Source organism: Salvelinus alpinus, chromosome 25 (genome assembly GCF_045679555.1).
Source record: "Salvelinus alpinus chromosome 25, SLU_Salpinus.1, whole genome shotgun sequence".
Taxonomy (NCBI): Eukaryota; Metazoa; Chordata; class Actinopteri; order Salmoniformes; family Salmonidae; genus Salvelinus; species Salvelinus alpinus.
In genome coordinates, this window is record NC_092110.1 from 29,154,973 (window position 1) to 29,179,146 (window position 24,174).

Here is a 24,174-nt window from a genome sequence, read left to right on the forward strand (position 1 = left end):
TCAAACCTGGAAGCATGTTTTAATATTGCTCTACCGTTATCCTGAATGGCATGATGGGAGTAACACATCTGAACTGATCGTAGTTACAGAATCATAGGTCTCTCTTTTTGCATTGGACAATATATACAATGTAAAATAAATACATTTACACAAATGGACATATTGTTGGAGCACACTGTATGATACACACGTCACAAAAATATACAGGTAATTGTTAACTGATGTGGAGCACATCTAGAACTACGGACATGTCTCTCACGGCGTCCCAGCAACTCCTGGTCGGAAAGATTTTTCACATCTTTTTTCATCATTTTTATCATATATTATTTTTCCCCCTCCCTCTATATTGTCATACATGTGCATGTCAAACAGCCAGGATATACCCTAAGCACACACGTGGTATGTATAAGTACACCTCGGCATAATTACCTACTTGACTAACACTCACTATTCTCCTTCACTTCTCATAAAAAATAGCAGTTGTTTGTACATGTTCATTTCTTTATTTCGTATCTTCTAATGATAAAATAGTCCAATAGATACAGCATTGATCTAATTCAAACACAAAGTGCAACGTCTGTCCGTCCGTCTGTCTGTTGCACAGTCATATTGCTTTAAATAACAAAATCACGTTGGGAGAATAAAGGCCCTCGCTCGTTATGGATAAATGACTCTCCTCTCTCTATCTTCAATATGATCCATAACAGGTGTTGAAAGATACACAGCAAAACCTCAGCATGATTTAAGATGCTCGAACTACGTGAGTAGGCCAACAATATCTGTGCCGATAATTTACACAAGAGCAGTGTTGTTATGGTAACTTTAATGTTTACTAAGAATATTGAATATTTAATGGTGTAGCTAATATGCATAACCATGTCTTGAGACTGAAAGGTACAATGTTGAAAACTAAGCCTTTGACCTTATTCTATGGCAAGGTTGTGATTATTATTATTATGTTATTATTATGGTTTGGCAGCTATTATTACACATCAAATTCAGCTCAGCTTAAATCACCTCTGAGAGACGGTTGTGTGCTCTTTCAGCTCCTATTATTAGCCAGCACATAGTATTGGTTTGAAAATGGACAAACAGTTTGACAGAAACATCAACTAAAAACAGAAACAGACAGAGAAGAAGAAAACAGCTCTCTCCCAGGAGTTGTGTATGGAAATGATAGACGAGCCAACATGTTTCCCACAACAACTTTGACATTATTGTCTTCCTCATTAGTGAGTATAGAGAATTCAGGCCGCAATACACAACTGCAAATAAAGTCAAACACCACTGAAGTGTTAACCATGTTCAATCTGACACACCAAGCTAGCTGCTCTCGCAAAAATTGTCATTAGATGTTGACATGAAACCACACCTGGCCTTAAAATACAGCTTTAACATTCAGAGCGAGTACATAAGTATCATTTTCCTTTTATCTGCAATTGATTAAACTGGGGCCTGAATTTAGGAAAGTACTTTCAGTTAAATACTTTCTCCAAATCATGCTCTATTCTGTGTGTTTAGCCAATGATGAATAGATGGTACAGTAGTTAACACATAGGAACAAGGAAGAAGAAAAATGAATTAGAAACACACCCCCATTAGTCCTAGAAAATAACAATATTTTAGTCTTTCTTTTTTTCATTGCTTTTAGTAAGCACACAACGTTAACTCCAAAACAAACAAAAAAAAACATTTTTTTTAAATGTTATTTCCCTTCGCAACCTCAAAGAGTTTAGATAATGTTACAACGCAGCTGTTTCTGAATGGAAAGCAGTATGTACAGTACAGCAAGTTATCAAAAAAAGTCAGCTATTGTTCGGAAGTACTCAAATGTCTTTTTTATTTGTATTTATTTAAACCTAAGATATACAATGTTATTCTACAAGAAAGGTACACAAATGATCCCTTTTGAAATATGTTGTTTCTTCCTTTAGATACTTGTTATTCTCTTCTACGCCAGTATAGGTTATTATTATGATGATGATGATATAGTGGTTGGATCTGTTGATCTAGCAGAACTAGCCAAATAGAAGAGCCTTGTTTCCTGGTAAGTCGGTAGGTATGTGAGAACACGCCGACCCTTATCTTCTGAGGGTCGGTATCTCCACTATTTTCTCTACTTCTACCCTGTGTCTAAAAAAGCGCACGCCACGAGAAATGGAACCACCACAAGAAAGTACACAACGACGACATTGAATGAAACAAAAGGGAAGAAAAAAAGCAACGAAAGAAAAGAAAGGGAGCGTTTTCAGAAAAAGCACAGCAAACATGAAACACTGAGAGGCTGAACTACAATTTTTCATTTTTTTCTTATTTTTTTTATTTTTATTCCAATAAAATGTATTAGATTAGAATTATAATCTGTTAATTTACAATATACAATGGTTAAGAAGGTTCAGAAAATACCCCTTACTAATAATACTGACATATTTGTTATAGAGAGTGACGTAGGTTACTTGATTTATCGTTTAGGTTCTCAACTGGAACCAGTTGCCATTTTATATTAGATTACGTCATAATCTAGATTTCGGATATTCGTGTTCTTAATCTGCGTACAAAAACCCGATACCAAATCCCAACCTCATTCCTTCCTATGACCCCGTTGCTGATAATAGCTTTCCTAAATGCTAGTTTAGTATTATATCTTGGTTATAGATTACTGTTCTTGGTACAATGGTGGTCTTCAGAGTCTAATGCATGAGTTACCTGCTTGCCTGCACAGTCATGGTGCTTCCCTAGTCTTGGGTAAGTTTGATTCTAGGACTATGTCATCTAATAGCCTATGGCAAGCACACAGAGAGAAGCTACACCTGGTAGAAATGTTAACATTTCCCAACAAAGACTGGCACAAACATTAATTGCATACATGTTAATATGCATCCTCCTTTTAAATGACTATTGCTTGGAGAAGATAAAATTCAATCCATATATATATTTATATATATATTCATATATAATTGCCGAAAGTGGTAAAGCTGATAGAAATAAACATATATTGATTGATTTCTTATTAACACAATATAAACAAAATAAAATAATCATAGACCATATATGATGACCGAATCATATACTTACACCCTTATTTATTTCAATAAAAATAAGACCAAAAAAGTTGCAACAAGCATAAATATGTCCCTTCAGCCCTCCTGTACCTCTCATTCATATTGCGTGAGTGACTAAAGCTTCACCCTCTCCCTGAAAAGGTAACAACAATAATCAAGCCACTACTTCTTGTCTGTAAAAACCCTTTGGAAGACAACAGAAAAGGGTAAAGAGGAAGTCTAATAGCTGTAAGGGATTAAAATGACAAACCCAAAGGGAAGGATGGGGGTGATGACAACGATCTTATCGGCTGGCATGTGGGAACTTTGTGTGTGTTCTAACACTGTAGTTAACTTAAGCAGGCCAGACTGTTCCTCAGACTATCAGATGAGGTGTTGGGGGCTGATGGTTAAGTTTGCTGGACATCAACTGAATGGATCTCCATCCTTTGGCAGGGCAAGTCTCCTCTTGTCTTCTCTTATCTTCTCTTATCTTTTCCGTTATCCATTTCTTCATGAAAATCATCAACAAAAAGTATTTGTTAATGTTCTTTTTTCTTCTGCAGAGCATGTCCTGTATAAACTGGGTTGGGAAACTGAGATGAAGAAGCTTTACAGTATATCTGCTGCTAAGACAACCAGAGCAGTGTCTCTCTCTCTCTCTCTCTCTTTTCTTTTTTAAATTCCTCCTTTCAATATTTTCATCAGTCAATAGTCAATAATCACATTGCTAATCATTCTTATATGTATAAGTGACGCGAGGTCGATAGTCAATAGTTTACAGTGCCATTGTTATGGTAGCTGGTTTATGACTTGGTTATAGTTTGTACACAGACGACCCTCCAGCAGAGGTCTCGTCTCAGTGTCAGTGTCTCCCCTAATGCACGGAGGTCAGGGATTAAAGTTCAGAGGTTACTCCCACCCATCTTTCTCAGTGGGCGGCGAGTTTGGGAAGTTCAGATGTCATGTGGGGTTTTGGGGGGTCAATGGGAGGAGCCTGTGTGTGACTGACTGACATTTCGGAGGTGGTGGACGTGGTTGGCCAATCAGACCTTGGCCTCCAGCAGTTCCAGGAAGAGTTTGTGCATGGGGACCTTGCCATCCTGCTTGATGCTGTAGAAGTGCTGCACAGCCTTGGTGGAGGTCTGACGGAGCAGGGGCAGGGTCATCAGCAGCTTGCCTGCCCGACGAGGGTCCTCCGGGTGCTGGCCTGCCTCGTAGTCCTGCAGGGCCTCATGGAGCACATCCTGGAGCTTCTGCACCGCCTCCACGTCCTCTACGTGCATAGAGTCTAAAGGGGGAGAGAGGGAGGGAGAAGAGGGGGGTAGATAGGAGAGAGAGGTTAATCTCCTACCTCGCCTAAACATCTGCACCACAGGTAACTTCCACAAACACCAAATTGAGACTCTGCATGCAGAATTCTGCAAAAACATCCTCCGTTGTATAATACCAAATAATACATGCAGAGCAGAATTAGGCCGATACCCACTAATTAACAAAATCCAGAATAGAGCAGTTCAATTCTACAACCACCTAAAAGGAAGTGATTCCCAAACTTTTCATAACAAAGACATCACCTACAGAGAGATGAACCTGGAGAAAAGCCCCCTTATCAAGCTGGTCCTGGGGCTCTGTTCACAAACACAAACAGACCTCACAGAGCTCCAGGACAGCAACACAATTAGACCCAACCAAATCATGAGAAAACGAAAAGATAATTACTTGACACATTGGAAAGAATTTATTAAAAAACTGAGCAAACTAGAATGCTATTTGACCCTTAACAGAGAGTACATAGTGACAGAATACCTGACCACTCTGACTGACCCAAATTTAAAGGAAAGCTTTGACTATGTACAGACTCAGTGAGCATATCCTTGCTCTTGAGAAAGGCCGCAGACATAGGCAGACCTGGCTCTCAAGAGAAAACAGGCTATGTGCACACTGCCCACAAAATTAGGTGGAAACTGAGCTGCACTTCGTAACCTTCTGCCAAACGTATGACCATATTAGAGACACGTATTTCCCTAAGATTACAAACCCAATTTTGATAAACTCCCATATCTACTGGGTGAAATACCACAGTGTGCCATCACAGCAGCAAGATTTGTGACCTGTTGCCACAAGAAAAGGTCAACCAGTGAAGAACAAACACCATTGTAAATACAACCCATATTTATGTTAATTTATTTTCCCTTTTGTATTAACTATTTGCACATCATTATAACACTGTACATAGCCATAATATGACATTTGAAATGTGTCTATTCCATTTAAACTAATGAGTGTAATGTTTACTGTTCACTTTTGATTGTTTATTTCACTTTTGTTTATTATCTATTTCACCTGTCTTGGCAATGTAAACATACCGTATGTTTCCCATGCCAATAAAGCCCTTTGAATTGAATTGAGAGAGACAGTTAGACAGAGAAAGAGGGGAGAGAGAGTGAGAGAGACAGAGATAGAGACAGTGAGACAGAGAGAGAGAGAGAGACAGAGAGAGAGAGAGAGAGACAGAGAGACAGAGAGACAGACACAGAGAGACCCCCCCAGCTGAACAATAGCCTGGCCTGTCTGTATTGTCTGTCTCAGGATGTCAAACACAGTCATTAGCATACTTAATGGGTACTAGAGGATTTATGAGCACTGGGGATGGGTGTGGCACTGCAACAGATTTCTCTACTCCAGTCCTACACACACACACACACACACACACACACACACACACACACACACGTGTGTGTATCTATAAACATCACACCAGCCGATCAATGGAACATACATGTTAAATAATAATCACAGGTCAACTAACTAGATCACACAGACCAGACAGCACATCTCTCTCTCTCTCTCTTTCTCTCTCTCTCTCTCAATTTTTTTTCAATTCAATTTGCTTTATTGGCATGACGTAACAATGTACATATTGCCAAAGCTTATTTACAATATAAAAATGAGAATCAAAATTGTCAACGGGACAACAGTAACAACAATAACCAAGGGTCAAAATAACCATACATTCAACAATAACAATACGCATACTGTAGAGTACATGTGCAGGTTGATTGGTCTGTCAGACACTGTCCCTCAACTTATGGCAGGCAGCAATGTAGTGCGCTGCCAACCCACAGCTCTCTACGTCCTCCCCCAACAGGACTGGTAGCCTATCCTCTCTCTCTCTCTCTCTCTCTCTCTCTCTCTCTCTCTCTCTCTCTCTCTCTCTCTCTTTCTCTCTCTTTCTCTCTCTCTCTCTCTCTCTCTCTCTCTCTCTCTCTCTCTCTTTCTCTCGCTCTCTCTTTCTTTCGCTCTCACTCTCTCTCGCTCTCTTTCTCTCTCTCAATTCCATTAAATTCAAAGGGCTTTATTGGCATTGGCATGCCAAAGCTAGTGAAATAGATAATAAATAAAAGTGAAATAAACAATCAAATATGAACAGTAAACATTACACTCACAAAAGTTTCAAAGGAATAGAGACATTTCAAATGTCATATTACGACTATGTGCAAATAGTAAAAAATAAATCAACATAAATATGGGTTGTAGCTGTTCTTCCAGTCTTGCTGCTGTGATGGTTATACATTTGTCAGTAGGTTAGGAAGTGTCAAAGCGTTCCTTCATTTTGGGTCAGTCAGAGTGGTCAGGTATTCTGCCACTGTGTACTCTCTGTTTAGTGCCAAATAACATTCCACTTTGCTCTGTGTTTTGGTAAATACTTTCCAATGTGTCACGTAATTATCTGCATGCAGAATTCTGCATGCAGAGTCTCAATTTTGTGTTTGTCCCGTTTTGTGAATTCTTGGTCGGTGAGCGGACCCCAGACCTCACAACCATAAAGGACAATGGGTTCTATAACTGATTCAGGTACTTTTATCCAGATCTTAATTTCGGGTGTCAAATTTTGAATACGTGGTCTGTTGTAGGGTAATTTGGTAAAAAGACAATTTGACATTTGCTCAGTACATTGTTTTCACTGAGGAAATGTATGAGTCTGCTGTTAATGATAATGCAGAGGGTTTTCCCAAGGTTGCTGTTAACACATATCCCACAATAGTTATTGAGGTCAAATTTGTCTCCACTTTTGTAGATTGGGGTGATCAGTCCTTGGTTCCAAATATTGGGGAAAATGCCAGAGCTAAGGATTAAAATAATTTAAGTATAGCCTATTGAAATGTGTGGTCTGTATAGTTTATAATTTCATTTAGGATTCCATCAACACCACAGGCCTTTTGGGGTTGGAGGGTTTGTATTTTGTCCTGTAGTTCAATGTAATAGGAGAATCCAGCGAGTTCTGGTTGTTTTTAATAGCTGATTCCAAGATTTTTAATTGATCACGTATATGTGTTTGCTTTTTCTGTATTGTTTTAGTGATTCACCATAGTGAAGGCTCAGGTTATCTGAGGCTTTGGTTGGATAGGTTTTTTAAATTTCTTTCTTAGATTTTTGCATTCTTCATCACACCATTTGTCATTCTTTTGAATTTTCTTAGGTTGTCTGATAGGGAAGTATAAGAGGTCAAATATATTGTTTAGGCTTTTTACTGCCATGTTTACACCTTCACTATTACAGTGTAATGTTTTGTCCAGGATGTTGTCTAAAAGGGAATACATTTGTTATTGCCTAATTCTTTTTTGTTAGGTTTCTACACTACTTTCCTTCCATCTATAGCATTTCTTAATTTTGTGCAGTTCCTTTGGCTTTGATGCCTCATGATTGTGACTTGCTCTGTTCAAGTAGACTGTGATTTTGCTGTGATCTGATAGGGGTGTCAGTGGGCTGACTGTGACCGCTCTGAGAGACTCTGGGTTGAGGTCAGTGATAAAGTCATCTACAGTACTACTGCCAAGGAATGAGCTATAGGTATACCTACCATAGGAGTCTCCTCTAAGCCTACCATTGACTATATACAGACCCAGTGTGCGACAGAACTGAAGAAGTTGTGACCCGTTTTTGTTGGGTATTTTGTCATAGTTATGTCTAGGGGAGCGTATTTGGGAGGGAATACTGTCACCTCCAGGTAGGTGTTTGTCCCCCTGTGTGCTGAGAGTGTCAGGTTCTTGTCCAGTTCTGGCATTTAGGTCACCACAGTCCAGTACATGTCCCTGGGCCTGGAAATGGTTAATCTCCCCCTCTAGGATGGAGAAGCTGTCATTGTTAAAGTATTGGGATTCTATTGGGGGGATTTAGGTAGTACACATTTTGAGATAATTTCCTTGTTAATTTCTTGTTGGATGTAAAATATTCCTGTTTTGACAAATTTAATAGAGTGGGTTAGGTCTGCTCTATATAAAATTAGATTTCCCCTGAGTTTCTTCCCTGTTTCACACCTGGTAGTTTGGTGGATGGGACTACCAGCTCTCTGTAACCTAGAGGGCAACCAGTTTATCCGTCTCCTCTATACCCTCTCTTGTAGGATGACAATGTCTGTATTTCCGATTTCTTTGATAAAGTCTTGGTTCCTTCTCTTTAGGCCAAAGGCAGATGACCTCAGACCTTATATATTCTAGGATGAGATCGTAAAAGCTTTGTGTTCCATAGTGTGTTGATGTGAATTTTGTTAAATTCTCTAAACCCCACCACACGAACACACACAAACACACACAGCTCGCTCCAAAGACACGTTCAGATTTTCATGCTTCTGCGTTTGGGTCAATACTCTAACCCTTGTGTGTGTGTGTGTGTCTGATCCAGGATGCTCTTAGTCATCCGTCACAGGGACTTTGGCAGTGTGTGAGTGTGAGTGTGTATGAGTGAGTGTGTGACAGGGACTTTGGCCGTTGAAAAGTGACCTGTGATCCGACAGGAGCCCCCGGCAGAAAACAGATTACACACACACACCTTTACTATGCTGCAGAACCAGCAGCACTAACTATCACACGCACGCACACACGCACGCACGCACACACTTGTTTTTTTCTATCCTCGTGGTGACCTAAATGTATTTCCATTCAAAAGTCATATTTTGCCCAAACCTAACATTTACCCTAACCTTAACTCTAAACTTAACCCCTAGCTGCTAACCCTAATTCCTAACCCTAATTCCTAACCCTAACCTGTAACCCTAATTCCTAACCCTAATTCCTAACCCTAACCTGTAACCCTAATTCCTAACCCTAATTCCTAACCCTAACCTGTAACCCTAATTCCTAACCCTAATTCCTAACCCTAACCTGTAACCCTAATTCCTAACCCTAATTCCTAACCCTAACCTGTAACCCTAATTCTAACCCCAACCCTAAACCTAACCCCTAAGCTTAAAATAGCCTTTGTCCTTGTGGGGAGGTGGGAAATGTCCCGACGAGGTTTTTCTTGTTGACTTTTGGGGTTTCAGGTCCCCAAGAGGATAGAAGAACAAGACCATGCACACGCGCACACACACACACACACACACACACACACACACACACACACACACACACACACACACACACACACACACACACACACACACACACACACACACACACACACACACACACACACACACACACACACACACACAAACACACAAACACACACACACGCGCGCGCGCAAGCATCGCACACACAGACACATACTCAGAGAGATACATGTGCAGTCGTACACTCTATTCTAACGGTTGTGGAGCTGTACATTCTTTAACTTATTCCATAATTAATTTATAACATAGTAGCCGTTTTTTGTCAGTAAAACACTATCCTCCTAATCAAAACATTTGCAACCATTTTCTAAGGTGTTTTTCCACTGCTGTTAGATAAAATGCCACGCAGAGTAAGACTAGAGAATCAATGAGAATTCAATTAACTCTTAAGGTGACAGGAGACTTAATGTGATTTGGCTGTTTGTTAAATGAGAATGCTAGTCAAACATCGTGTGAATAACTTTTGTTTCTTAGCTTTATAGGAAAGAGATACACTTCTCCCAAGAGTGCTTGACAATTATAGAAGCAAGTAGATATTATTATCTGTGTGTGTGTGGTGTGTGTGTGTGTGTGTGTGTGTGTGTGTGTGTGTGTGTGTGTGTGTGTGTGTGTGTGTGTGTGTGTGTGTGTGTGTGTGTGTGTGTGTGTGTGTGTGTGTGTGTGTGTGTGTGTGTGTGTGTGTGTGTGTGTGTGTGTGTGTGTGTGTGTGTGAAAGAGAGAGAGAGTGAGTGAACATTGGCAGGAAAAACTGTGTTCTTCAAGAGTATGTTTCTAATGAGCAGTGGGTTAAACAGGGACTGCTAAAACCCCCATACACACATACACACACACATACACATACACACACACCTTAACATGTGGATCACGTTCAGTAGCATTCTTAAGGATTCCCATTAATGCAGACGATTAGCTTTCAAGGAATTAATTAATTGTCCCTGCCCTTCAAAATGCTAATGCTAGCTTGCTCTTTTTCTTGCACTGGCCACTGGCTCACAATGCATCTATCCCAAAACTGATAGAAATTAATATAGTAATTAATTAAGGACTAAATAGTAATTGTTACTAAAACCCTATAGTTTTGTCCATAAACTTGTCTGCATCACATCTTGATTAGTTCCTGTACTATATCAACCTTGTCTTAAATATGTTTTCATTGACAGACAGTAACCATTTAGCAGATGTTTTTATCTCCAGTTAACATATAATGAATATTCACTATGTGGGCCATGCAGGAATCTGAAACACACACATCCACTCCTGTAAAAGTGCAGCTTGAACTGAACTGCTGTGAAGGACTCCAGCTGCTATCAGTCATTAAAACATACATTTTTCTAAAGAGACACAATGCCCAAGTCCTCTCTGGGGTGCACTTTCTGGCAGAAGGGCTGGCACGTGCTCGTTTTCTCCCACTTTTCCCCCACTCGCCAAATAGTGAGTCGTCATCCCACCGCCAGCAGAAGCAATCTGCTCTTTCATTTTTCAGCGTAGCTGGGCCCGGCCTGAGATTGATCGGCACATATGGCCCCAGAAAACAAACTGTCAATACGTTGAGCGCCGGAGAATTTCAACAAATACCCGCCTGCCCATTGTGTCCCATTTAACACGTTCTATTGACCGTATCCTTCTTTTAATTAAAGGGAAACCTGCTGGCCGGAAACCAAGATAAAGTTCAAAGATGGGGTCACCGAGGGGGGGGTCACAACTTATTTAACAGGCATCTGAGGAAAACACTATGCTAATTGTAAAAGGGAGATGGTGGGGGATAGCGAGTGTCTCAATGTGTGTGTATACTAGAGAGGATATTATTGAGTTTGTGTGTGTGTCTGCTATGGGGCTGTATTTAAATCACCTCTTTGATGGGGCTTCTCTTATTAGTCTCATGGGAGGAGGGGAGGAGGTGGGGGGGAGGTGGGGGGAGGTGGGAGGTGTGGGGGGGAGGAGGGGAGGAGGAGGAGAAGAGGAGGTGGGGAGGAGGAGGAGGGGAAGAGGAGAATAGGTGGAGGGGAGGAGGAGGGGAGGAGGTGGGGGGGAGGAGGAGGGGAGGAGGTGGGGGGAAGAGGGAATGAGGACGAGGAGAAGAGGAGGTGGGGAGGAGGTGGAGGGGAAGGGAGAATAGGTGGAGGGGAGGAGGAGGGGAGGGGGAGGGGGAGGGGGAGGGGGAGGTGGAGGGGAAGTGGAGGGGAGGAGGAGGAGGGGAGGAGAAGGAGGGGAGGTGGAGGAGGGGAGGTGGAGAGGAGGAGGATGGGAGGAGGAGGAGGGGAGGAGGAGGGGGGAGGAGGAGGGGAGGAGGAGGAGGGGAGGTGGAGAGGAGGAGAGGAGGAGGACGGGAGGAGGAGGAGGGGAGGAGGAGGGGAGGAGGGGGAGGAGGAGGAGGAGGGGAGGAGGAGGGGAGGTGGAGAGGAGGAGGACGGGAGGAGGAGGAGGGGAGGAGGGGGAGGAGGAGAAGGGGAGGGGGAGGAGGGGAAGTGGAGGGGGAGGAGGGGAAGTGGAGGGGAGGAGGGGAAGTGGAGGGGAGGAGGAGGAGGGGAAGTGGAGGAGAGGAGGAGGAGGGGAGGAGGAGGAGAAGAGGAGGTGGGGAGGAGGAGGAGGGTCCAGATCATACCCCTTCTCTTTCCTGACAGATCTCTTGAAAGCCCTGATGCCTCAGTGGTTTTGATACAGCCAACAGCAGTTGTGGGTTTGAGTCCCACATGGGCCACATATAAATCACTTTGGATAAAAGCTAAAAGCTATCTGGTAAATTATTATTTATTTATATTTCAAGAGTAGGGAAAAGAGACCATGGGGTCTGATTCATAATGTTCTACCATTGTACCACCGTGTTAAATGTAATATCAGTTTTCAAAATTAAATATATGAAATATCACTTAGATATTTCATAGAGATGAGATGGAAGCAGGCATCATACTCAGGATGTTAACAAGACCACCAGCAGGACAAACACCAGACACAGGAAACATGGAGAGTTATGGAATACAGTTACTGTTGCTGTTTAAATCCACTAGCCATTTTCTCCAATCTTGTTTAGTATTTACTACAATGTTGTTTTGTGCCAACAGCTACTCATCTGAGTTTGTGTAAGAGAGCGAATGGGGATGGATTGTGTGTGTGAGAGTGTGTGTGTGTGTTTGTGAGTGTGTTTGTGAGTGTGTGTGTGAGAGTGTGTGTGTGTGTGTGTATAGGTGTGTCTGCTGCATGTGGCACCTCATCCCCCATTCTTACCTGAGTTAGCCAGAGCTACAGCCTTGAGAGTAACAAACTCTTCCTTCTCCAGCTTCATGGCTTTGTATTTCTTCACCAGTTGCAGTATGGCGTTGTTGAGATCAAGTAGACCTGCCAGCTTGGACTGGTCTTCATCCATGATGTAGTCCTCAGCATACACCAGCTTGTCCTCAAAGGACAGCGAGCGGTACACCACACGCAGGATCAGAATCTCCATCCATGCACTCTGCAGTAGACTCATCTGGTCTGCCAGCGACAGCGTGGAGAAACCTGAGGGAGGGAGGAAGGGAGGGAGAGAAGGAGAGAGAGAGAGAGCGGTAGAGAGGGAGGGAGAGAGAGAGAGAGAGAGAGAGAGAGAGAGAGAGAGAGAGAGAGAGAGAGAGAGAGAGAGAGAGAGAGAGAGAGAGAGAGAGAGAGAGAGAGAGAGAGAGAGAGAGAGAGAGAGGTTAAACCCATTGGATATGCAATAGTTTAGTATTAAAATCTGAGAAACAGACTAACATTGTCATGACTACTCCCTGTGGTGGCTAAGAGACAGGGCTGTGTGTGGGTGACATGTTGGGTCAAACACCATTCACATTCAGCCTATCTAAAGGGTTAGGGTTGGGGAAATGGAGCAGGTGATGGAGCATGGCTGGAGTTTTGGTTGAGTTCGGGTCTAGTGCTGAGTTGTTCTGGTACTAGGTCTAGGTCAAGGTCTTCGTCTGGCCTAAACTGGCCTAAGACACCATTGTAATTTGGGCCGTGTGTTGAAGCTAAGGGAAGTTCTTCCAGCCTCTCCACCCCCACACCCAAGGTGACCAGGGGCCTCCTCCTTTTCGATAGCCCAGCGCCCAGGGCTCTCCTCTGGGGACGGAGGGGTCTTATCTCCCCCTGAACACACACAGCATGGATCAATGCTAGCCATCACCACTCCTCACACTCTAATTGTTAGCCTGAAAACTTCTGCTCTCTCTTTACTCCTCTCTCTCTTCCTGTTTCTCTCTCTCTTCCTGTCTCTCTCTTCCTGTCTCACTTTCTTCCTGTCTCTCTCTCTTCCTGTCTCTCTCTATTCCTGTCTCTCTCTATTCCTGTCTCTCTGTATTCGTCTCTCTTTCTCTCTCTCTCTCTCTCTCTCTCTCTCTCTCTCTCTCTCTCTCTCTCTCTCTCTCTCTTTCAGTCCACTGCCCATCTCTCCCCATCTTTCACTCTTTCCTTCCTCTCTCTTGCTTTCCCTCACTCTCTCATTTCTACCCTTCTTCTCTACATTTGTTCCCTCTACCTAAGTTATGCCATTGTCCTCTTCCTTTAGATCTGTCTCTGTCAGAAGAGGTTGGTTTGGCTGGATCTTATGATCTAATAGATTTACTAACATGTGAATCACTGTCTGTCTCCTCTCCCCCCCACCTCTCTCTCTAACTCTGTCTTTCTCTCTCTCTATAATGGAACACCTGCCCACTCACATCTCCTTACAGCTGTCCTCTCCTCTCTCCTCTTCTCACACATCTGCCCATTCACACGTTTGCCTTCCGAAAGCACACATATATACAGTGGGGAGAACAAGTATTTGATACACTGCCGATTTTGCAGGTTTTCCTACTTACAAAGCATGTAGAGGTCTGTAATTTTTATCATAGGTACACTTCAACTGTAAGAGACGGAATCTAAAACAAAAATCCCGAAAATCACATTGTATGATTTTTAAGTAATTAATTAGCATTTTATTGCATGACATAAGTATTTGATACATCAGAAAAGCAGAACTTAATATTTGGTACAGAATCCTTTGTTTGCAATTACAGAGATCATACGTTTCCTGTAGTTCTTGACCAGGTTTGCACACACTGCAGCAGGGATTTTGGCCCACTCCTCCATACAGACCTTCTCCAGATCCTTCAGGTTTCGGGGCTGTCGCTGGGCAATACGGACTTTCAGCTCCCTCCAAAGATTTTCTATTGGGTTCAGGTCTGGAGACTGGCTAGGCCACTCCAGGACCTTGAGATACTTCTTACGGAGCCACTCCTTAGTTGCCCTGGCTGTGTGTTTCGGGTCGTTGTCATGCTGGAAGACCCAGCCACGACCCATCATCAATGCTCTTACTGAGGGAAGGAGGTTGTTGGCTAAGATCTCGCAATACATGGCCCCATCCATCCTCCCCTCAATACGGTGCAGTCGTCCTGTCCCCTTTGCAGAAAAGCATCCCCAAAGAATGATGTTTCCACCTCCATGCTTCACGGTTGGGATGGTGTTCTTGGGGTTGTACTCATCCTTCTTCTTCCTCCAAACACGGCGAGTGGAGTTTAGACCAAAAAGCTCTATTTTTGAATCATCAGACCACATGACCTTCTCCCATTCCTCCTCTGGATCATCCAGATGGTCATTGGCAAACTTCAGACGGGCCTGGACATGCGCCTGCTTGAGCAGGGGGACCTTGTGTGCGCTGCAGGATTTTAATCCATGACGGCGTAGTGTGTTACTAATGATTTTCTTTGAGACTGTGGTCCCAGCTCTCTTCAGGTCATTGACCAGGTCCTGCCGTGTAGTTCTGGGCTGATCCCTCACCTTCCTCATGATCATTGATGCCCCACGAAGTGAGATCTTGCATGGAGCCCCAGACCGAGGGTGATTGACCATCATCTTGAACTTCTTCTATTTTCTTCTATTTTCTAATAATTGCGCCAACAGTTGTTGCCTTCTCACCAAGCTGCTTGCCTATTGTCCTGTAGCCCATCCCAGCCTTGTGCAGGTCTACAATTTTATCCCTGATGTCCTTACACAGCTCTCTGGTCTTGGCCATTGTGGAGAGGTTGGAGTCTGTTTGATTGAGTGTGTGGACAGGTGTCTTTTATACAGGTAACGAGTTCAAACAGGTGCAGTTAATACAGGTAATGAGTGGAGAACAGGAGGGCTTCTTAAAGAAAAACTAACAGGTCTGTGAGAGCCGGAATTCTTACTGGTTGGTAGGTGATCAAATACTTATGTCATGCAATAAAATGCAAATTAATTACTTAAAAATCATACAATGTGATTTTCTGGATTTTTGTTTTACATTCCGTCTCTCACAGTTGAAGTGTACCTATGATAAAAATTACAGACCTCTACATGCTTTGTAAGTAGGAAAACCTGCAAAATCGGCAGTGTATCAAATACTTGTTCTCCCCACTGTATATATATACACACACACACACACACACATATATATATATATATACACACACACAGATGACAGATGTGTGTGTATGTGTTTGAGATGACGGTGTGTGTGTGTTTGAGAGGCAGGTGTGTGTGTGTGTGTGTGAGAGAGGCAGGTGTGTGTGTGTGTTTGAGAGGCAGGTGTGTGTGTGTGTGTGTGTTTGAGAGGCAGGTGTGTGTGTGTGTGTGTGTTTGAGAGGCAGGTGTGTGTGTGTGTGTGTGTTTGAGAGGCAGGTGTGTGTGTGTGTGTGTGTTTGAGAGGCAGGTGTGTGTGTGTGTGTGTGTTTGAGAGGCAGGTGTGTGTGTGTGTGCGTGTTTGAGATGACGGTATGTGTGTGTGTGTGTGTGTGTGTGAGCAGCATGATTTCTTCCCCTCTCTCTGAGCTGATCAGTAGTGGCAGATAACTCATTATGTTGGAGTTGCAGGCTATCGTTTATAACAACTGTTCATCCACTACTGCTAACATCTCTGATCACATTAGGAACTGTGGAGGGCTGAGAAACATTTGGTGTGCCATCCACACACACACACACACACACACACACACACACACACACACACACACACACACACACACACACACACACACACACACACACACACAGACAGACAGACAGACAGACAGACAGACAGACAGACAGACAGACAGACAGACAGACAGAGACAGACAGACAGACAGACAGACAGACAGACAGACAGACAGACAGACAGACAGACAGACAGACAGACAGACAGACAGACAGACAGACAGACAGACAGACACACACACACACACACACACACACACACACAGGAAGCAGTGTGAGCCAGTTGGCAGCACCTCCACTACTACTTAATAAAATCATCAGAAGGGATTAAGGATTAATTTCTTTAGGGGTCTTTAATACACCGCTCCTCGGGAGGGTACGGGAGGCTAAAATTAACACACACACACACACACACACACAGTATGCATGGACGCACAAGCGCACGCACACACTCACACACAGGTATAACATCTCTTCCCTCATTGAGGAGGAGAGGAGGGTGGGATGAGAGGAGGGTGGGATGAGTGTGTTTCTACTGGATAGGTGTAAACCAAATGAAGAGGATTGTTAGTAGTCATTCAGTAAATAAAAGTTGCTTGGTAATGTCATACAGTAGTGTTGTTCTGTTGTGATGTGCTGGTGACTCAATAGGTTGGCAGGGGAAACAGACAGTAATACTAACAGGGTGAGCTGTGGTCACAGAACAGACAGTAATACTAACAGGGTGAGCTGTGGTCACAGAACAGACAGTAATACTAACAGGGTGAGCTGTGGTCACAGAACAGACAGTACTACTAACAGGGTGAGCTGTGGTCACAGAACAGACAGTACTACTAACAGGGTGAGCTGTGGTCACAGAACAGACAGTAATACTAACAGGGTGAGCTGTGGTCACAGAACAGACAGTAATACTAACAGGGTGAGCTGTGGTCACAGAACAGACAGTAATACTAACAGGGTGAGCTGTGGTCACAGAACAGACAGTACTACTAACAGGGTGAGCTGTGGTCACAGAACAGACAGTAATACTAACAGGGTGAGCTGTGGTCACAGAACAGACAGTAATACTAACAGGGTGAGCTGTGGTCACAGAACAGACAGTAATACTAACAGGGTGAGCTGTGGTCACAGAACAGACAGTAATACTAACAGGGTGAGCTGTGGTCACAGAACAGACAGTAATACTAACAGGGTGAGCTGTAGTCACAGAACAGACAGTACCACTAACAGGGTAAGCTGTGGTCACACACACATCCCTAGATTTCATCCCTAGCTGTCATCCCTAGCTGACATCCCTTGCTGTCTTCCATAGCTGTCATCCCTGGCTGTCTTCCATAGCTGTCATCCCTAGCTGTCTTCCCTAGCTGTTTTCCCTAGCTGTCTTCCCTAGCTGACATCCCTAGCTGTCTTTCCTAGCTGTCATCCCTAGCTGTCTTCCCAAGCTGACATCCCTAGCTGTCATCCCTAGCTGACATCCCTAGCTGTCATCTCTAGCTGACATCCCTAGCTGTCTTCCCTAGCTGTCTTCCCTAGCTGTCATCCCTAGCTGTCTTCCCTAGCTGTCTTCCCAAGCTGACATCCCAAGCTGACATCCCTAGCTGTCATCCCTAGCTGTCTTCCCTAGCTGTCTTCCCTAGCTGTCATCCCTAGCTGTCTTCCCAAGCTGTCTTCCCTAGCTGTCTTCCCAAGCTGACATCCCTAGCTGTTATCACTAGTTGTCATCCCTAGCTGTCTTCCCTAGCTGTCTTCCCTAGCTGTCATCCCTAGCTGTTATCACTAGCTGTCATCCCTAGCTGTCATCCCTAGCTGTCATCCACTTCTTCTTATCATCCTTATTAATGCTGCTTCAGGATGCATTCATTAACAGATAACAGCTCTGTTCTCATTGCCGAGCCATACATCTCTGTTCTCATGGCTGATTCATACATCTCTGTTCTCATGGCTGACTCATACATCTCTGTTCTCATGGCCGATCGATACAGCAGAGAAAAGGAGCATCAATGTGAATTTAGTGCTGATTACGGAGGGAGAGAGGTATTGACTTGGGAGAGAGAGAAGAAGAGACAGAGTGAAGAGACAGAGAAGAAGACAGAGTGGAGAGAGAGAAGAAGACAGAGTGGAGAGAGAGAGAGAACGGTTTGACTTCTGGTCCCGTGTGGCTCAGTTGGTAGAGCATGGCGCTTGCAACGCCAGGGTTGTGGGTTCATTCCCCACGGGGGGACCAGGATGAATATGTATGAACTTTCCAATTTGTAAGTCGCTCTGGATAAGAGCGTCTGCTAAATGACTTAAATGTAAATGTAAGAAGAGACAGAGTGGAGAGACAGAGAAGAAGAGACAGAGTGGAGAGAGAGAGAAGAAGAGACAGAGTGGAGAGAGAGAGAAGAAGAGAGAGTGGAGAGAGAGAAAAGAAGACAGAGTGGAGAGGGAGAGAGGAAGAGAGAGTGGAGAGAGAGAGAAGAAGAGAGAGTGGAGAGAGAGAGAAGAAGAGAGAGTGGAGAGAGAGAGAAGAAGAGACAGAGTGGAGAGAGAGAAATCACAGGGTTCTTATACCTGTGATTTCATTTCACTAAAGAGCTGCTCTTTAAACTAGTTGCTTTTCCTCCCTGTCAGTGCGCCTCAGCTTGCATTGTTAAAGAGACATCTGTGGGGGGTTGTGTGTGTGTTTGCCTGCACCTCAACCCTCATTGTTAAATAGGTATCTATCTGTAGTGTGAGTGTGCATGTGTGTACTCTGTGTTTCTCTTCGTGTGTGTGTTATATCTGATTGGATTGGTCAGATGAAAGTAATCTAGATAAGACTATAAATTGGACTGATAATGTGATCTAATGAGTGATGGTGAGATTCATCACAGTCCTTGATAAATACTAGATACTTGTAGATGTTTTAACATCCTACACAGGAAGAAATGTTGATGCTCTGTTTTTTACACAAAACAAATCTAACTCACCATCCCAGTTTGCTTGTGTAGGTGTGTGTGTGGCTCTCCTATCTGACAGACACTCTCTTTACGGCCATGAGCTAAGAGAGGCCAGTCGCCATTGGCCTTACCCTCCCTCCCTCTCTATTCCCCTATTCTCCTCCTCTCCCCCCTCCTCCTCTCCTCCTCTCCTCCTCTCTTCCTCTCCTCCTCTCCTCCTCTCTTCCTCTCCCCCCTCCTCCTCTCCTCCTCTCCCCCTCTCCTCCTCTCCTCCTCTCCCCCCTCCTCCTCTCCTCCTCTCTTCCTCCCCCCCTCCTCCTCTCCTCCGCTCCCCCTCTCCTCCTCTCCTCCTCTCCCCCCTCTTCCTCTCTTCCTCTCCCCCTCTCCTCCTCTCTTCCTCTCCCCACTCCTCCTCTCCCCCTCTCCTCCTCTCCCCCTCTCCTCCTCTCCTCCTCTCCTCCTCTCCCCCCTCCTCCTCTCCTCCTCTCTTCCTCTCCTCCTCTCCTCCTCTCCTCTCCCCCTCTACTCCTCTCCCCCTCTCCTCCTCTCACCCTCACCTCTTATCCCCCCACGTAATCTGCTCTCTGCTCAGAGAATGCAGTGTGTGTGTGTTTGTTTCTGTGTGTATGTCTATGTGCGCTGTACTTTATGCAACAAGATCTCTCGGTTTGACTTCAGTATTCGACGGTTAAGTTGAAGCACTCATTCTGAATGTTTAAGGTCAGGGTTAATATTTGGGACAGGGATAAAACAAGACAATGTAAGTGCCAAGCACTGGGATTGAACATGTGACACTCGGAGCCGGAGCTTGCGGTTTACGTCAGTCCACAGTGCCCTAGAAAGCCGCAAGCCTACTTGATGGTAATATCGCTCACCGTTGCCCCTAGTGGTTGGTTTTGAAGGTGTCTCCCGACGTCCTAGGGACGCAGAATATATAAACGTAGAATATATCACCTTGTGCCCTGGATGCTGTCCGTGTACGTGCGTTGTATGTGGGTCTTTGTATGTGTAACTGTGTAGCTGCGCAGGTGAGTGTGTGTGTGTGCATGGTATGTGTGTACATGGTGTGTGTGTGTACATAGTGTGTGTGTGTTACCTGGTGTTTGTGCTATCAGAAGGGATACGTGTGTGCGCACAGCTCTCTGACAGAAAGAGGCTGCGGTGCAGTCATGCAGACTTCACCTTTATTGGGCACCGAGACTGCTCTCACACACACACGTCCCACAACCCCCGCAGCCTGCGTGTCTGCCAAATCAGTCCTGACTCCACGTTTACACCCCAGACAGCTGAACAGCCTGTGTACAAGCACGCACATGCACACACCACACACACACACACACACACACACACACACACACACACACACACACACACACACACACACACACACACACACACACACACACACACACACGCACACACGCACACACGCACACACGCGCATATGCACACACACACACACACACAGTCTTGTACAGCTAACCTTGTGGGGACATACAAGTCAGTCCCATTCAAAATCCTATTTTCCCTAACCCCTAACCCTAAACCTAAACCTAACCCGTACTCTTACCCTAACCCTAACCCTAACCTTAACCCTAACCCTAACCCTAACCCAAAAACCTAAACTTTATCCTAACCCTAAACCTAACCCTAGCTCCTAAACCTAACCCTACAACTAACCCTAGCTCCTAACCTTAATATTTAACTTAATTCTAACCCTAACACTAATTCTAACCTTAACCCTAAACCCCCTAGAAATAGCATTTGACCTTGTGGGGACTAACAAAATGTCCCCAGTTGGTCAATTTTTACTTTGTTTACTATTCTTGTAGGGACTTCTGGTCCCCACAAGAATAGTTAAACACGTCCACACACACACACACACACACACACACACACACACACACACACACACACACACACACACACACACACACACACACACACACACACACACACACACACACACACACACACACACACACACACACACACACACACACACACACACGCACACACGCGCATATGCACACACACACCTTCCACTCACCAGTCTTTAAAAACCACACACACCAGCTCTATGTGTTTTCTCATGTTTGCAGGACAAGTAATGTGTGACTGATCACTGATCGTGATGCTCAAGCGTGTGTGTGTGTGTGTGTGTGTGTGTGTGTGTGTGTGTGTGTGTGTGTGTGTGTGTGTGTGTGTGTGTGTGTGTGTGTGTGTGTGTGTGTGTGTGTGTGTGTGTGTGTGTGTGTGTGTGTGTGTGTGTGTGTGTGTGTGTGTGTGTGTGTGTGTGTTGGTGTACATGTCTAGAGAGTGTCCTGTGGTGATATGTGATGTCAGTCTTCTCTCACACTGCTAGTTCTCTTGACATGTACGAGTCAATTGTGACAGTAGAATAAATGTTTCTCACTAATATCGAGGCTATCAGAGAAGTTGTTTATTGCCTTCAGTTACGCTTTAAAACAAGATGCAATGATATGAAAAATCATAGTAATGTTATCTAATGATATATCTGTAATGTTATCTAATGCTATATCTGTAATGTTATCTAATGATATATCTGTAATGTTATCTAATGATATATCTGTAATGTTATCTAATGATATATCTGATAAAAATGTATAATGAAATAAAGAAGAATAGAATCAAAGCAGCTTCGGCAGCTTTGAAGGAGTTGTAGACTTTCAGTAGACTTTCAGTCACTAGTGTAGTCTTTCAGGAGACTTTCAGTCACTAGTATAGTCTTTCAGTAGACTTTCAGTCACTAGTGTAGTCTTCAGTAGACTTTCAGTCACTAGTGTAGACTTTCAGGAGACTTTCAGTCACTAGTGTAGTCTTTCAGGAGACTTTCAGTCACTAGTGTAGTCTTTCAGTAGACTTTCAGTCACTAGTGTAGTCTTTCAGGAGACTTTCAGTCACTAGTGTAGTCTTTCAGAAGACGTTCAGTCACTGGTGTAGTCTTTCAGCCACCCGTGTAGACTTTCAGTAGTCTTTCAGTCACTAGTATAGTCTTTCAGTTGCCTCTCAGTCAGTAGTGAATTTTCCTCTGATCAAACAAATAACTATCTCCTGGCTGTTTATTCTCTGGAGTCACTGGGCCAGAGAGAGAAGCATTGTGGGCCACAGAGATCATGCCAGAGGGCATGCTGGGTAAACAGAACCAGTCCAAGTTGGCCAACTAGACTGCCCCATGGGACACTTACTGGCCTGGAGAGTCTACTAGTGAGTCCTGACTAACTGCTCTCTTCACTCCCATGAAGACTAACCTCTAGGAGTGTGCAATGTACGTATGTATGTATTTATGTATTGAGTGTGTGTACAAACAGTCTTTCAGAGCATGCCTGACTCCTCTCTTGCATGAACAGTTTTAAGGAAATCTGTGTGTGTGTGTGTGTGTGTGTCAGCTGAGCAAATATCCTAACTTCAGATACTCTCTCGCAACACATGATCTCCTAGACACTGATATAGGATCAGCTTTCCTCACCATTATAAAGAATACACCAGACTGACCTTAAATCAGAGTTTAGGGCCATGACCTCTGACCCCTAGTGAATAAACATTAAGGCAGGCACTCCTCACACACTGGGGCCCTTTCTGTCATCAGAGAGAGAGAGAGAGAGAGAGAGAGAGACCAACCATGCCCACACCCCATTTAGGCACCCTCAGATCAGACCTATGCCACTCCTGCCCACCCCATGCACCCCACCCCCGCAAAGAGGGCATCAACATGGAAGTCACACATACGCCCAGGTAGTGAGCGGGCAAACAGGCCCAACCCCCACTCTTACACTCGCCCAAGCCAACGGCATGTACCAGATGCTCAGCAGGCTCTGCTCACACTTACTGGCCTGAGGCCAAACCACGACCAACAACATTGGACACTTTATGGAACAAAAAGCCTTCACTATATCATCCTGGAATATCCAAGGCCTGAGGTCATCGGCCATTTGTAATGTCTTTATTGTTTTGAAACTTCTGTATGTGTAATGTTTACTGTCCATTTTTATTGTTTATTTCACTTTTGTATGTTATCTACCTCACTTGCTTTGGCAATGTTAACACATGTTTCCCATGCCAATAAAGCCCCTTGAATTGAATTGAATTGAGAGAGAGAGAGAGAGAGAGAGAGAGAGAGAGAGAGAGAGAGAGAGAGAGAGAGAGAGAGAGAGAGAGAGAGAGAGAGAGAGAGAGAGAGAGAGAGAGAGAGAGAGAGTGATAGAGAGATAGAGAGGTAGAGAGGTAGAGAGATATAGTGATAGAGAGTGAGAGATAGAGAGTGAGAGAGTGAGAGATAGAGAGAGTGAGAGTGAGAGTGAGAGTGAGAGTGAGACAGGGTCCATGGTAAAGCTGAGCGATATAATTCAGTTACTGAGAGGAGAATTGAAAGACAAGGTAATATGACAGAGTAGCTGTCTGGTTGTGGAATACAGACACAACACATTGGTTTCATCCTTTTGAGATAATAATTAAAGAAGAGAATGTAGGACTTGCAATTCAAACCTCTAGTTGGGATCGGATTGAGAATATGCATATTTTACTTTCATAAGGAGTGTATTTATTTTCTAAAGGACAACATTTACTTGTTTCTCTTTCTCTCTCCGCCGCTCTCTCTCTTTCCCTCTTCACCCCCCCCCCTCTCTCTCCTGTAGCCTGAAGGACGTGGGTTGCGTCAGCCTCTTCTAATCAGACAGAGACAGACAGAGAGCTGCTTCATTCTAATAATGCTGCTAATTACCAATCTCACCCCCTCCTAACTGCATACATTACAGATGAGCTGCACGGCAGATTAATGCTAAACACTGTGTGTGTTGAAATGTGTGTGTGTGTGTTTTAAATGTGTGTGTGTGTGTATTTAAATGTGTGTGTGTGTGTGTGTGTATTTAAATGTGT

The 24,174-nt window shown here is 44.0% G+C and overlaps 1 protein-coding gene across 4 annotated transcripts in view; it reads right to left on the reverse strand.

Moving 5' to 3' along the window:
- The window catches only part of LOC139553793 (estrogen-related receptor gamma-like), a 351,374-nt gene continuing 327,200 nt past the window's right edge, over nucleotides 1-24,174 (reverse strand). For all 4 annotated transcript variants that reach the window (XM_071366466.1, XM_071366464.1, XM_071366467.1 and 1 more), the window contains exons 7-8: nucleotides 12,659-12,928; nucleotides 1-4,332 (exon numbers count right to left, since the gene is read on the reverse strand). In XM_071366466.1, coding sequence (XP_071222567.1) covers nucleotides 4,088-4,332; nucleotides 12,659-12,928 — 515 coding nt within the window. In that variant the 3' untranslated portion in view covers nucleotides 1-4,087. The remainder of the gene's footprint in view (nucleotides 4,333-12,658; nucleotides 12,929-24,174) is intronic.